The 15,830-nt window shown below is 50.2% G+C and overlaps 1 protein-coding gene across 1 annotated transcript; it reads left to right on the top strand.

The window, feature by feature from the left end:
• The first annotated feature begins 1,336 nt into the window (after nucleotides 1-1,336).
• On the top strand, nucleotides 1,337-15,786 carry LOC119180795 (uncharacterized). The gene is made up of 3 exons (XM_037431931.2): nucleotides 1,337-1,352; nucleotides 4,342-4,758; nucleotides 15,291-15,786. The coding sequence occupies exons 1-3, from the start codon at nucleotides 1,337-1,339 to the stop codon at nucleotides 15,728-15,730; spliced, it is 873 nt and encodes a 290-aa protein (XP_037287828.2). The 3' UTR covers nucleotides 15,731-15,786.
• The last annotated feature ends 44 nt before the right edge of the window (nucleotides 15,787-15,830 follow it).

Below are 15,830 nucleotides of genomic sequence, written 5' to 3'. Positions count from 1 at the left end.
TGCATGTATGGGAACGCCAGTGTGTGCGCGCGCGCGAATATCGCTGTCGCGCTCTGGTTGCTCAGCAAAATTACCGAAATACTTCGTCAGAAAACTTTCAACTAATGTATCACCCAAACTTACACGATCTTGATTAAGAACTTAAGTCGATACGCTACCCTTGGCATGTCTTGCTGTTAGCGCCACGCAGATTTTGGCCTCTGGCATTGTAAGCAGTATGGTGACGCGGGAGGAACTTCATCGGGCTCCGAAGGTCGACCATGGCTTAATCCGTATGCACTCACGTCTGGGCTGTCGGGCTAGTGCCGCCAGCCATACTTTTCGCTATTTTACTAAGCCGCGCGGACTTCAACTTGATGAAGTGCTTTATCAGAAAGTGAAAGCGAGCGAATTATACCTATAAAGCAGTATATTTTGCGCAGCTCGTCCATTACGCCGTGATGCGGGACGCCTACAATCATATTTCGCGTTTGATGAGGCATCTAAGACGTTCGCCTTAATAAACGGTGTTGTGCCCTAAGTACCACAGTCGGAAGTGCAACCTGCTATATTGCCAGGTGCATGGTGACGATGAAGTGCTAAGAGACATAAAAAAAAAACTTGAAAATTTGGCTTGACGACATCAAGCATGGCAAAATAATTATAATCACGACGACGGCATCACAGAAATAGTGTGTACAATGATTTTTGTTTACTGATTATTCTACAGCGTTCAATTTTTCTTGGTCCAAATAGGCATAGACGAGGCAGCTCGACAAAATGATGATATAGATATGTGGGGTTAAACGTCCCAAAACCGCCCAAATCTGAGCACACGGGTCTACAGCATGTCCGCCTCCATCGGAAATGCAACCGCCGCAGCCGGAATTCGATTCCACGACCTGCGGGTCAGCAGCCGAGTATACCTTAGCCACTAGACCACCTCGGCGGGACCGACAAAATGGCATCTGAATTTAAAACAAGAAATTACTTTTCCAGCGTGATGACGAACTGAGTCGGTAGCGTATAGGCCCAAACTATCAGAGTCGTGTTGAGAGGCATCCTCCTCTTCACGTTTAGGAGGCCCGTCACTGCTGAAGTCGAAACGATTCCTTTGGCATGCGTGCGTGCTGATTCATCATCGCCATGCTGTGTAGCCGCTGTCTCCATGCGCAATAAATTTGGCGTACTTTCAGAGATAGTGTCAGGCACTACAGATGCAATTGAACTTTCTGGCGCCCGTCGCTTCCGGAAATTCGGCACCAGAGCCAGCCGTTCTCGCAAAGCTTCTCCGTTTTTTTTTTTGTTTTTTTTTTTTTGCTGCACGGTCAGGTATACTTTAGGCAGCCCCGGTAAAATGGCAGGCATCCGAAGTGAGCGTAGGTTTTTTTGGTGCATGCAACGGGACATTCCCCTTGTGTTCTGCATGATATGTGGCAGAGATCACTTCTTCCCGGAATGCTTCGCGCACATTTGATCGCATGACCACGGGCAGCGATCCTGATTGCAACAGCACTCTGACTGTGACTCAGTCGAAGATTCCTGATCGGCGTTCAAGGATTCCTGATGGTCAATTAGGAGTGCTCTGACGGATTTTTCGACTGGGGTAGGCTGCAAGGCTCCGTCAGCTCTCGGAATTTCCCGTCATCACTTATCCAAGCGCCCTGGTTCACGCGAGCCTTCAAAAGCGACACAAGCTCCGTACAGGTCCGATACCGCGACTTGCAATCTTGGACAAAACAACACTTTGCCCACTTCGAGGCGCCGCCATGCAGCGACAGGGCCACTGACGCGTATTCGCAGTATACATGCAGCATCGAGGTATACGTGCACTGAATCACAAAGCACGAATCAAGTAAACAACTGAACTGGCAGGGCTCACAGGCACAGAGCAACACTTTTCTAAATCACGAAATCCCGTGCACACAAAGCTTGCAGGAAAATTTCGTTTTGCGCACGTGTTTCAAAGTGAGCACCGAACAAATAGCTGGCACGCTAGAGTTACCGTATATACTACCTATAGGTATATGCTACCTAAAAGGTAGCATATACAGTAACTTTATGGCACGCCATACAGCAGCGTCATCTCAACTCGCGCGACGGCAACTATACTCGTAGCTCAAGGTCATCGACGAACACAATCTGCCCGCGCCCTTCTTTGCGCGGGCGGCGAGTTTCAGCACCTAACCTATTCTTACGCCTTGATCCATACCCAACATAGTTCTGCCCTCTGTGACGTTAGCACATCACGTGATGTGCCACAGTCAGCACGTTCTCTCGATTTACCAAGCGAGTTTCACCTCAACTCATTGAGCTCCCGGGTTTCGACGGGATTTGACTGGCGTAGGCTGCCCTTTCCAGACGTTTCACCCCTGAAAGTAGCCGAGTTTCGGGCTGGGGGACGCCTGCAGGGCCGATTTTAAAAACCAGTGGGCATCTGGCGGCACGTGGATTTGAACCCACGACCTCCCGCAGCCGAAGCAAGCACTCTACCACGATGCCACGGTTGTGGTACATTGCATCACTCGTATTGACGCCAACGACGGTCAATTTTCGCGTTTGATGAGGCACCTGAAACTGTTGGTACTTTACGTCCGAGAACCACGACACGCTTGTGAGAGACTCCATAGGAGAGGGCTCCAGAAGTTTCATGCACTTTTTTCTTTTTTTTTTAAGCGCACAGGTATACGCATTTCGCCTCTACCGAAATACGGCCGGGAGTCGATCCCGCGGCCTTCGGGTCAGCGGTGTAGCGCCATAATCAGCAGACTACCCCGGCAGAAGGCCAGCTTCCCGACATTGGGCATAAACCCTGCAGAAGTAAAGCCTATGTTCAAGAACATGGAGACGATAGAGGCACACCATGAGATGGAAAGATAGAAAGATTGTACAACTCATTCGGGGCTGGTTATCAAACAAGAAACGTACACACGATGCGCGCGTTTACTTGAAATGTTTAAAAAAGATCGGAGGCGGTTTCATCATCATCATCATCATCATCATCATCATCATCAGCCTGACTACGTCCACTGCAGGACAAAGGCCTCTCCCATGTCCCACCACTTAACCCGGTCCTGTGCTTGCTGCTGCCAATTTATACCCAGGTGGTTTACGGGTCCTTTAAGAGAGCTTTGTTTAGTGTGAAATACGCGTACAAACGCGGCAGCCAACTGCATGTTTCAATTCCAGAGGTGAGCTACTACTACTGCTGCTGCTGTTGCTACTACTACGACAGCTGTTACTCTCTCATCTTTCTTATCCCATTATTCCTTTTCCCCTCAGTGTAGGGTACGTAGCCAACCGGCCATGTGCCTGGTTAACCTCTCTGCCTTCTCTCGTTTTTATTCTTCTTCCTTCCCATCCCCCTGTTACTACTACTACTACTACTACTACTACTACTACTACTACTACTACTACTACTACTACTACTACTACTACTACTACTACTACTATAATAATAATAATAATAATAATAATAATAATAATAATAATAATAATAATAATGAACAGCAAGAGTAAGCAAGGAAAGACAAGATGTATATAGTAGGAAAGGTGAGGTCACGCACACACGCGCATTACATTTGTTGTAAAACAAATCAGCTTGAACCTCGTTTTCCCTGTCACAATGTTCGTATACCAAAGGGAACAGCTGGCATGCATCTTGAACAGTGGTATAGTGTTTACTGAACAGAAGCTGCTTGCACATGTTCTCACAATCGCGCAAGCGTCTCATCTTTGCGCCGCTGCGCGCCCACCCCCTGTCGCATTAATTTATGCTACATGATGCTCACTAATCGCTCTGCACGCACGCCACCGCAACGTGATAAAAGGAATTACGGGGCGGGTAATTTACCAATCGAGCAACGGACGAACCTCTCTTAAGCATTTGCAGAATTTTTTCCCTTTTCTTTTCGCACTCGGCGACCTCCGATTGGCCGGGGCGGTGAGGCGAGCGATCTCGGGCTCCTCCCAAGCTTACACAACGGAGCTTATCACGCCGATATCACGCTCGCCGTGCGGTAACTCTTAAACGGCCGAGAAGAGGGAAGGATGAGGAAAGAGGTTATCTATAGGTTCATCTCTCGATGCAATGCTCCGTCCTCCTCCGCGCAGCTGATACAACATTTATCCCCTCCTCCCAACCCAACGCGCGAAAGCTTCGTAACACAGTACAAAAACATCGAGGGTCCCCTATCCGAGTCGCATATCGAAGCTGACTCTTGGGCCTCTCGGTCCCAAGTGGAGTATAGATCACGGCGCGGCAGCTGGTTTACGAAGACGACACAGCCGGGCACTTTCTATTGTCTCGCCGTGAGTTCGAAATCTTCGTGTGTTAACAAGTGCTCATGGCGCTCCGGTGAGCTAACCATTGGCGAACTGTCAAGTCCTTTTGCGCAACCCTCTATAAGTGCGCCAATCCAGACATCTTCTGTGAAGAAGAAGTAAGTGGCTCGGCGTTGTCGCCAGTCAATGTTCCTACTCCGTTCCACGAGTTCCACGTAAATCACTCTGCCAGTTCCGGAAAAGAACTGCTCGGAGTCTTCCGCCCGAAGAGCGAACCCCTGGCCGACGAATCTTCCCGGGCCAGGTTCAAGGCCGACCGAGCTGCGCACATCACCCAGAGGTTCGTCGCAAGCTCAGGCTTTCGAGGTGAAACTCTGACGCCACGGCGGTACCATCCGTTTAAAGCAAAGCCTGAGTTCGCGAAGAGAACTGCGGGCACTTCCGAAAACGGATCCCCCGAGTTCGCCTGCTTCCAGAGAAACCTTTCGTTGACCGGTAAGCGAAGTATGAGAATTTCCCTTCGTACATCCCGCTCCAACTGGTGTGCTATATATACCTCTGGATGTGCGGCGTAGCCAAATGCTTTGTTCCAATCTATCGAGAGGCAAACAGCATCTAAACGAGTTTATCCAGAATTTCCATTTTGTGGGTTTTACACTAGAACTCAGGGGTGTGTGGAACAATGCCTGTTTGTAAGGCGGAAAGTGGGTGGGAGGAAGGTAGGTTGGTTCGGAATAACTATCTTATCCTCCTAGAGGAGATGGATTGTTAGGGGGGGAGGGGGGGTACGTGTTGGTGGGTCAGTGTATAAAGTCCCCGAGGTGATTCGCGCCTTCGCTTTTTTCTCCAATTAAACCTCATTCAGGTAGATAGACGAAATTCGGGGGCTATAAGTAAATACGAGTGACTTTGAAAAATTCGTATTGTGCCGTCCAAACCAGACATTCAACTAATCCGCTGCTTCCATGGAAAGGCAGCACTGATTCACGATGATCTTTTTCCGAATAGCTCAACTTTGCATTCCCAACATATTCGTAGCCGTAGTCGAATACTGTTCGCCAGGTGCCAACTTCCAAAAGGCTTGATTGGTTTCTGAAAACTGCTCTTTCTAACTGCCCTTCTTGCTTCGTCAAACCCATCTTCCTTTGCCCATACTACACGGAAAGCAGTGGGGCATGAGGTAATAGTAGAACTATCATTCAGTTTATGGCCCTGGAAATTATTTGTGCGAGAATTTTTTGTTGCTGCTGTTCGGCTGGTGCATTCGACTACAAAACGTCCTTCCAGGAAAACCTTACGCGTCTTTTGAGACTTGTGAAGATGGGCACTCCCGCGACGCTTACCTGTTATACGTACAGTTGACTCCTCAGGTGGAGTCACATCACTCGGCCTCGAGTTTCGGCCACGCAGGATCACTCGCCTAATTACAGAAAGGGCAGGGTGGTCCCGACCCCTCTTCTGTACAGGCTTGGGAAGATGGGGGGACATCCTTCGCAAGTGTCCCCTCTCCCCCACTCCTTTCAGGTTCATCTTCAAAACATGACATCTGAATTGCTTGTCAGTTCGAACTCAGCGCGTTCGACTCATTTAACGCCTGCTTATTTTGTAGTGTATACTTGTATTCTGCAGAGTTCAGCTGTGTAAGACCGCATGCAAATCGAAAATGTCGTTCAATCGATTTTTGAGAAGATTCAGTAGCAAAATGCAATAACGCTAACTGGAAACCAATGCTTATTTTGAACTTCACTATAAAGCATGATTTTAATTATTTTCAAATAACTAACAGAGATACCTGCATTTGCATAAATTATAGAAACGCCATTACAACTGGTGTTTTCCCTTATGACTTTACTGGATTTACGCCACAGAGCGAGATTACAGTAGAAAAATTTAAATGGAATATCCGTCATGCATACATGTTTTCTTGGCCAGTCCCCCAGTGTAGGTATGTGCCATCGTATCCAGACTACAAGCAAACAAACAAACAAAGCATACGCCACAGTTCACCCGAGGCTTGCAGCAGATGCAGCATTATTATGCGCACTGTTAACTCTACCGACGATCTGACTGCCTCGAAACACAACGATAAGCAACGATAGAAACTGATAGCGCTTATGGATTAAAAGACAGCGACTCTGACGAATGCTGTGGGTAACCGCTCGTGATAATTACGTCACATGACTGCAAATCGAGCCACCAAAGGTAATGTCGGCTCTGGTGTACCCACAAAGTTTTCTAAATATAACTAGAAGGGACTCGGGCGCTGCGACCGTTCAGCGACCCATGGGAATGATGGGTAGTACACGAATTTGCCTTTAGTCTTCGTACTTGTGCGCCTCTAATCACGCTTGTGGCTTCGTTTATTGCCGTGTTTCGGTTTGTGTTTTGAAGGTAAGAACGAACCCTTTGGAACTTCGTGACACGATTTGAAATGGTGCGCCTGAAAGGTTAAGGTGGTGAAGTGTAATTGCTGAACATTAGCTGATTTTTTGTTTCGTAACGAAGTAGCTCCAAGCCACGCAAAGCCAACGGGAGCCAAAAGTACGAAAATTGGGCAACTCCGTGTACTACCCTTCATTCCCAAGCTCGCTGAAGCACCTTGCGTTGCAGCTCCCATAGACACTAGCGCCAGAATTCCCTCTAGTGTATTTATACGAAACTCTATGGATGCACGTATACCTAAGTGTTCCCGTCGAAATTACGCCGATATTACCCAAACTGTAGCGGCTGGAAGCACAAGTAGAATCAGAGCTATGTAGAGCCTGGAATCTGTGGCACACAACCACGCTGCAGGATAAGCCAAGAACCGTGTAGTTGTAACGAAATACTTTTATTTTGATAGCTTAAGTCTTTTTAAATGATGAGATGGATCAAAGAAAGCGAATAAATATCCGGAATGACAAAATAGAAACTACGGGTATAGAAAATGAAGCAGATAATTTCAACAACACAAAATAGATAAAACAGTTTGGAAATCAGGAATTTAGGAGTAATAGTAAGCACGCTACTGAGTTCTTAATGTTCGCTTTTAAGTACGTGAGTACTATACCTAAAGAGTACAGTCCAAGAATATCATTACGAATAGAAAAAAAATCTGATACCGATTGGTTTCCCCCCCCCCCAAAAAAAAAAACATTAATATTGAACGTAACCCATGCGTCTCTCATAGTCATATGGTGGCTTTGGGACGTTAAGCCCCACATATCAATCAAATATCAGTCTAATTAGTGCCTAACGCATACCGTTTTTAGAAAACTCTTCCTACACATGCATCATCATCATCGGCTGAGGAAGGGAAAATGTGCTAAGCTATCATTATTTTTGCCCACTACGCGCAATGAGCCACCAAATAATGTCAGGTCCTATATCTTGTTTTATCTATTGAAGTCTCTCCTGAGTGTTGAAGCATATTGCTACGGAGAGGAAGAAAAGGAAGAGGTGCGACTGACAGGCGCGCGACTGGGCCAATCAGCCATTGTGTCTCTTGCCTGTAGTTTTTACTCTGCAAATACATCTCGCTCAGAAGCAACCAACCTCGTAACATATTGGTGAGAGGTGCTGGGTAACCATCAGGCAACGGAGCTCCGCAGCGGACGTCGCATCGCCCTTCCAGCCATGGCCAATGCTCAGCCCTCCGCGTCAACGTCAGCGTCTCCGACGAACATGGCGTCGCAACCGTACGTTTTCACGCCTCTCAAGGATCCCGGTACATTCTGCGGAACCGATGGCGTCGACGTTGACGATTGGCTGGCCATGTTTGAACGAGTGAGTGTGCCGAACAGATGGGATCCCACACTTCAGTTGGCTAATGTGCTGTTCTATTTGAGAGGCACGGCCAAGGTGTGGTATGAGAACAATGAAGAAGAACTCACAAGCTGGGACCAATGCAAAGCAAAGATGCGGGAGGTGTTTGGCAAAACCGCCAGTCGGAAGATCGCCGCCAAAAAGGAATTGGCCTGCCGTGCCCAATCCCCTACGGAGTCATACCTCGCTTACATTCAAGACGTGCTGGCCCTCTGCCGAAAGGCCGAAAGCGACATGACAGAAGGTGACAAGGTGGGACATGTTCTGAAAGGGATTGCCGACGACGCGTTCAATCTCCTGATGTGCAAGGGCTGTTCCACCGTAGACGCGATCATCAAAGAGTGTCGTCAGTTCGAGCAAGTGAAAAGTCGCCGCATTCTACAAACATTCGCTCGACTCCCAAACACCGCTGCAACATCTACTTGCGAGGACCAGTCAACACCACAACGTGCATCGCCGCCGGGAGACCTTACACGCATTGTTCGTCGTGAACTGGAAGCTATGGCGCCCTCGGCGTTCTATTCGCGCAGTACCGATGCCACTCCTGTTACTGTTCCTCTTGTTCAAGCCATCGTGCGCCGGGAGCTTGAAAACATCGGAGTGCATTCCGTGTGCCATGTCACCGCGCCTAGAGTCAGCGAACGCCCTTTCGTGATGCCCTTCTCCGACCGACGGTCTTCTCCACGTACTCGCAACCCGGCTGAGTGGCGAACTGCAGATGACCGCCCTATATGTTTCAACTGCCACCGCGTTGGACATATTGCCCGTTACTGCCGCAACACATGGTCCTCGGCACATCGCGCAACGACCAATATGACCCGTTTCGACGATACCGCCCGCACCTTTCCACCTGCCGAAGAGCCCAATGCCATTGACCATTCTCGGAACACTTGGTACAGCCGCTCGCCTTCACCACGTGGGCACCAGTCTCGATCGCCGCAAACACGTCGCCCATCGTCCCGTTCGCCGCAGCCACGGCGCTTCTCGTCCCCCGTGGCTTCCGGCCGCGTTGTCTCGGAAAACTGAGAAATGCAGCCCCCGGAGGTGGTGCTGCATTGACGACTTCCGCAGCAAATCCTCTTTCCGTTCCCACCAGACGAAGTGTAATAGACGTTAAAGTAGACGGCGAACCTGTACAAGCACTTGTCGACACCGGCGCAAGCATTTCGGTCATGAGTTCAAGCCTACGCACACGTTTAAAGAAAGTTCTGACACCAGCGGCTGCACAAATGCTCCGTGTGGCCGATGGCGGCACGCCGATGGTTCTCGGTCTGTGCACTGCCCGCTTACGTATAAAGGACCACACTACTTCTGTCATTTTAGCCGTGATTGACCACTGCCCTTATGACATTATCCTAGGCCTGGACTTCTTGTCGAATCATTCTGCTCTGATCGATTGTGCTACAGGCGTTCTTCAGCTAGAGTTGCCTCAGATAGTCGCTGACCCCCCCACTGCCCCGCCGCGCCTGTGCTCTCTTCAGGATGTGCGGCTGTCAGCTCAGGCAGCCACCTTCGTCGTTTTGACCGCACAGCCCCAAGTTCCCGATGGTCAATATGTCCTCCTTCCTCTCGCCGACGTCCTCTTGAGCCGCAACATTGCCATTCCCCATACGCTTGTGACTGTTACTGACAATTGTACCTCGCTTCCACTTCTCAATTTCAGCTTGTGCCCTCAAGTGCTTCCTCGTGGCATGTTCTTGGCCAGCGTATCTAATGCTGACGAATTCGAAATAGCAGCGCTCACCACCGAGATTGATTTACTTCAGTCTCCAGTAGCGAACAGCACCTGTTCTCGGCCAGATCGTTTCTCGAAGATGATTGCACCCGACCTCAACCCTGCGCAAGCCAATGACATCCATCGCCTTCTCGCGTCATATACCGACATTTTTTCTTTCGACGACAGACCTCTAGGGCAAACATCCACTGTTCAGCACCGTATAAATACTGGTGACGCCAGTCCTATTCGCCGACGCCCCTATCGTGTCTCCCCCACTGAGCGTAGAGTTATCCAAGCAGAAGTGGACAAAATGCTCAACAAAGGTGTCATAGAACCATCAAGTAGTCCTTGGGCCTCCCCTGTCGTCCTTGTGAAGAAAAAAGATGGTACCTGGCGCTTCTGCGTTGACTATCGCCACCTAAACAAGATCACACGAAAAGACGTGTACCCGCTACCACGCATCGATGACGCGTTGGACTGCCTACACGGGGCTACATACTTCTCGTCTATAGATCTCCGGTCCGGCTACTGGCAGATTTCTGTCGATGAAATGGACCGCGAGAAGACGGCCTTCATTACACCAGATGGTTTATACCAGTTTAAGGTCATGCCTTTTGGACTATGTAACGCCCCTGCCACATTCGAACGAATGATGGACTCTCTCCTGCGTGGTTACAAGTGGTCTACTTGTCTTTGTTACCTAGACGATGTGATAGTCTTTTCATCTACTTTCGATAGCCACCTGACCCGTCTCGCTGCAATTCTCGCAGTCTTCAGAACAGCTGGGCTACAACTCAATTCCAAGAAGTGTCAATTTGGTCACCGTCAGATTGCCATTCTGGGCCATATTGTAAACGCCGATGGTGTCCAACCAGATCCCGAAAAGATCCGCGTCGTCCGTAGCTTTCCAGTGCCCCGTTCTACATCCGACGTCCGTAGCTTCGTCGGCTTATGTTCCTACTTTCGCCGTTTTGTGAAAAACTTCGCTGACGTTGCCCGGCCACTGACAGATTTGCTGAAGAAGGATACCACATTCTCATGGGGCCCTGAGCAGGCTCAAGCGTTCGCCGCTCTCATCGGCTACCTAACTACGCCCCCCATACTTGCCCACTTTAATCCTTCTGCTGCCACAGAGGTTCGCACCGACGCCAGTGGCCACGGTATCGGCGCAGTTCTCGCTCAGCGGCACCACGGTAGACAGTGCGTGATAGCTTACGCCAGTCGCCTGCTTTCTCCCCAGGAGATGAATTATTCCATCACCGAGAGAGAGTGTCTAGCTTTAGTTTGGGCCGTCGCCAAGTTTCGGCCATATTTATATGGTCGCATTTTCACTGTCGTTACGGACCACCACGCCCTCTGTTGGCTGACTTCTCTGAAGGACCCGACTGGACGTCTGGCTCGCTGGGCTCTGAGGCTTCAGGAATTTTCGTTTAGCGTCAGCTACAAGTCTGGCCGTTTGCACAAGGACGCAGACTGTCTTTCTCGATATCCGGTAGATCCTCCTGATCCCGTTGCGCCTGACCTGGAGAGCAGAGTAATGGCGTTTACAGACGTCAGCGATATGCGCATCGAACAACGACGGGATGAGTCATTGCGCACTATCATCGACGCCATCCAGTCTGACAGCCATGACGCTGAATCCCGTATGTTCGTGCTGCATGACGGCATCCTCTACCGCCGCAACGTCACCACTGAAGGCCCTGAGCTTCTGCTTGTCATCCCTCGTCATCTACGGCCTGCCATACTTCAACAACTTCACGACGCACCAACAGCGGGACACCTCGGCGTTTCCCGCACATACGACCGCGTGCGACGTCGATTTTTCTGGCCTGGATTGTACCGCAGCGTACGTCGATATGTCGCCACTTGCGACCTCTGCCAGCGCCGGAAAAGACCTTCTTTGCTGCCAGCTGGATATCTTCACCCAATTGAAGTCCCCTCTGAACCATTTCATCGCGTGGGACTCGACCTTCTTGGCCCTTTTCCGACGACGACACTAGGAAATAAATGGATTGCCGTCGCCACAGATTATGCGACCCGTTACGCGATAACAAAGGCCATGCCAACCAGTTGCGCCACTGACGTCGCGGATTTTCTTCTTCATGACGTCATCTTACACCATGGTGCACCCCGACAGCTGCTTACGGACCGCGGCCGCTCTTTCCTGTCCAAAGTTGTCGATGACCTCCTTCGATCGTGTGCTACAGCCCATAAGCTATCTACCGCCTACCACCCACAAACTAATGGCCTAACTGAACGTCTCAACCGCACGCTCACAGAGATGCTTTCGATGTACGTCTCCGATGATCATCGAGACTGGGATACAACGTTGGCCTATGTGACCTTCGCATATAACTCCTCTCGACATGACACTGCGGGATTCTCGCCTTTTTATCTTTTATATGGTCGCGACCCCATATTGCCATTTGAAACCACCTTGCCTCTCGTGCCATCTCCTTCCGAGTACGCGCGCGAAGCCATTGATCGGGCTCACATGGCTCGTCAAGTTGCCCAGTCTCGCCTCACCAGGTCACAGGATATGCAAAAAGCCCGCTACGACCACCGGCATCGAAATATAACGTTTGCCCCAGGTGACCACGTGCTCCTCTGGTCACCGTGTCGCCGTGTAGGTCTCTCCGAAAAACTTTTGTCCCGATACGCCGGACCCTACCTAGTCTTACGTCAAGTTAGCGACGTAACCTACGAGATAGCGCCATTGCACTCCAATACGTCACCAAGTTCGTCACTAGTTGACATTGTCCATGTTTCGCGCTTGAAACCCTACTTCTGTCGCACTTCTCCGGACTCTCGCCGAGACGGCGCTCCAACGCCCGGGGGTCCTGCTACGGAGAGGAAGAAAAGGAAGAGGTGCGACTGACAGGCGCGCGACTGGGCCAATCAGCCATTGTGTCTCTTGCCTGTAGTTTTTACTCTGCAAATACATCTCGCTCAGAAGCAACCAACCTCGTAACAATATCAAGTTCTTTTGCATATGCTAATGATCATATATTGACCTCGGATGGCACGTGCGGGGCCAATAATACTAGCTCCACATTCTACTTATCTCACAGATTAAAGTGTCGGCAGCAATGATATCAACATTAAGTGCCTTTTGTTTTACACTGCTTCGACCACAACATGCGTGCGCAGCAGAAACGTTTCGTGCAACTCTGAATGTTGACGAAATCGCGAGTCGCAACATCGCTGCAATGTTCATGACCCCATATCGCGATTGCATTGTTTGAGATTCGTCAAACGGGACATGTGACTGTCGACGGCGGCAGCTGGTGGTGCCGCGTGAAATCAAAATCGCGAAAATTCGTGGCGTCATTGTGACATCACGTGAAGTCGTTAAGTCAAAGGTGGGTCGATCTCAGAGGCCCTGCACAGCCGAGTGAGGTGCAGGCAGCTATCACGGAGAGGGGGGGGGGGCAGTGACAGCTCCAGAGGGGAGCGGTAAGGGCGATCACCCCCCCCCCTCACACACACTTAGTCTGCGTCAGCACCCCCCCCCCCCGTCCCACCTCACTTGAGTGCTTGTAGCGCACTTGCATCCCTAATTAGGACAAATGAGCGAAAACACTGTAAGCACACATTAACAGTATTTATGCTATGAAGGAGTTTTTCTGCTAGTCAAAATAGAACTCATGATCCTCTCCGGTATTACTTCAAGCGACCACCCCCTCTCCCCCGCCCCTCTCTAAAATGAGTGCGGCTGAATCTGCCTCTGGGGGGGGGGGGGGGTCAGTACTACTGAATGGGAAAAAGAATGTTTTCGCCTTCTAGCCGACTTAGGCGATTGCATATAAGAATCCACGTGAAATTCAACCAGGACGGAGAATTAGGGACGCAGGCCATGCACCGCATGACGACCTGCAAACACGCATTCTGCAGAGAGGCCACGAAACCCACGATGTGCTTGCACCACGGTTCAATGATGCGCATGAACAATGCAACAGCACTGCCAGTGGTTCGGGCGTTTGATTCCCATAGTAACCGCCAAACTATAGCTATGACTATATGGACTAGTAAACTTGTGGTGTGTGTACTTGATATGTCGTTTATTGTGATTTATAGCGTTTGTAGCGAAATTTCGAACGTATACGAACATCTATGTCTGACAGCATTCCACAAGCTAATGAAAAAGTCGCAGATATAATTTATTTTTCTCACCCTTGGTGAGAAGGTTCGAGACGTAGCTGGTGAAACGGAGTATCGAGAAATGCGCGTTGCGGTTAGTATGGTCCTTAGAATATGCTACGGTTAGTCTCGCACATTACCGTCGGCAAACTTCGGAGGCGCTCGAGAAAGGAAACGCGGGCAGATTGTTAGAACCGAAGAAGCATTGTAGCGGGAAATGACGCCGGCGCAAAAAGAAGCTGGGCAACTTTGACCTGGGAGTACTTCGAAGGATCGTGCACAGTTTCTTTCGCGGAAACGAGATCCCCACTGTCGCCAAACTTCCGCGCCACTTCGATATGGACAGCGAGCTGCCGTTCATGTCGACGGCAACTATGCACAGGATGTTAAAGTGCGCCACGAAATGTGCCATGTTTGTGCGCATGTCAGGAAACTGTCGTATTCTGTTGTGTCTATCTGCAGTTGGTTTGTGTAGCGGCATGACGATGCATGAAAAACAAACCTGCTGGTACGGCAAACACGCACGCCGACAATTTGGCTCTGTCCTTATATATGCTGACTTTGTGTAGAACGTGCGAAAAATCAGTGGTGGCGTCACGTTATTTGTGTAACTGTAAATGATGGTTATTCACAATAACACCTGCCATAGACATCCCCACAGTGGTTTGGGTGTCTGAGGAGTGAAGTGTCACGTAATTCTGGTACAAGATGAAAGACCTCTGCTTTAAGGGCACTTGGCAGGTACAGACATTCAGAAAGTATGTCATCACGCGTGCTTTTTTTTTTTGTAATTGCACATTCTGGCATACGTCGTCATGAATAAGTCCCGAGGTGTTCACGAAAAACAGCATTGCTTTAAAAAAACGACGAAATACTTCCTAAAAACAGGCGACCTCCGGATGTTCTCAACGGAGCGAGGAGCAATCGCAGTAGCGGACACTTTCCAATTACACAAACGAACAAGCCCACTTCTTGAACACTGCGGTGTGGTGCATTTGGTATCAGCCAGCAACAACAGGTTAACGTTATAATTTTTTCTTTCATTTTCTGTTCACCCGACAGGATTTCAACTTCGGTCCACTGAGAGGTGAACATTCCCGCGGAACAAGCCCTCAACCGATTAGGCCACAGCTAAAGATGCGCGCGTATTAATACAACGCGGCAGAACTCGCGTCTTGAATTCGTTCAAATCGTCCTATAGTCTTTATAGTGCTGCAGCCGGCTCGTGAGATGGAAGCATATGCAAGGTCTTTCGACCCAGCTTACGAGCCGCCGCAGCGTTTTCCTCTTTGCCCATAAGCCCGCACACTGTCTTGAACGAAAGTGCACCGCTTAGAGTCGGCGTCATTCTTTTACCCACACGCAGGATTCGCACACTACGATGGCTCGGCAGGCGGTCGCGGCGGGATTGCTCTGCACGGCCCTGTTCCTGGCGCTGGCCAGCACTCGCGCGGGTTGCCGGGCCATGCCGGTCCGGCAGGCGGCCGCATCGACGGTGGACACCGGGAACACCGTAGCCGCCGCGAGCAACTGCACGAAGGACTCGCGTGCCAAGGCCATTTGCGACGAATGCATCTACGTGACCGGGGCCAGGGAGTCGTACGAGCCGTGCTGCGCGAACCTCAACCGGTTGCAGGAGTACTGCGAGCACTTCCTGCGCTACTCGCCGGACTCGAGCGTCAACGAGACCGCCGCCAGGGAGCGCCGCCGGCTCTGAGCGACCAAGCAGCGATATGCCGATGTGTACTACCTGTGAGGTTCAACGAAAGCCACTCGTCGAATGCTGCGAATGTGCTGCAACTATAGTGCTGGACGAGCTTCGACGGCATCTCACTCCCACTCAAGATGGAGTCAATGTTGCCGCAACTCCCACTAGTTTCCATTGTTGCCGTACTCTTTCACACAC

The sequence above is a fragment of the Rhipicephalus microplus genome, chromosome 10 (assembly GCF_043290135.1).
Source record: "Rhipicephalus microplus isolate Deutch F79 chromosome 10, USDA_Rmic, whole genome shotgun sequence".
NCBI lineage: Eukaryota > Metazoa > Arthropoda > Arachnida > Ixodida > Ixodidae > Rhipicephalus > Rhipicephalus microplus.
The sequence above is the reverse complement of the archived record's forward strand: the minus strand, read 5'-3'. Positions and strand labels throughout refer to the sequence as shown.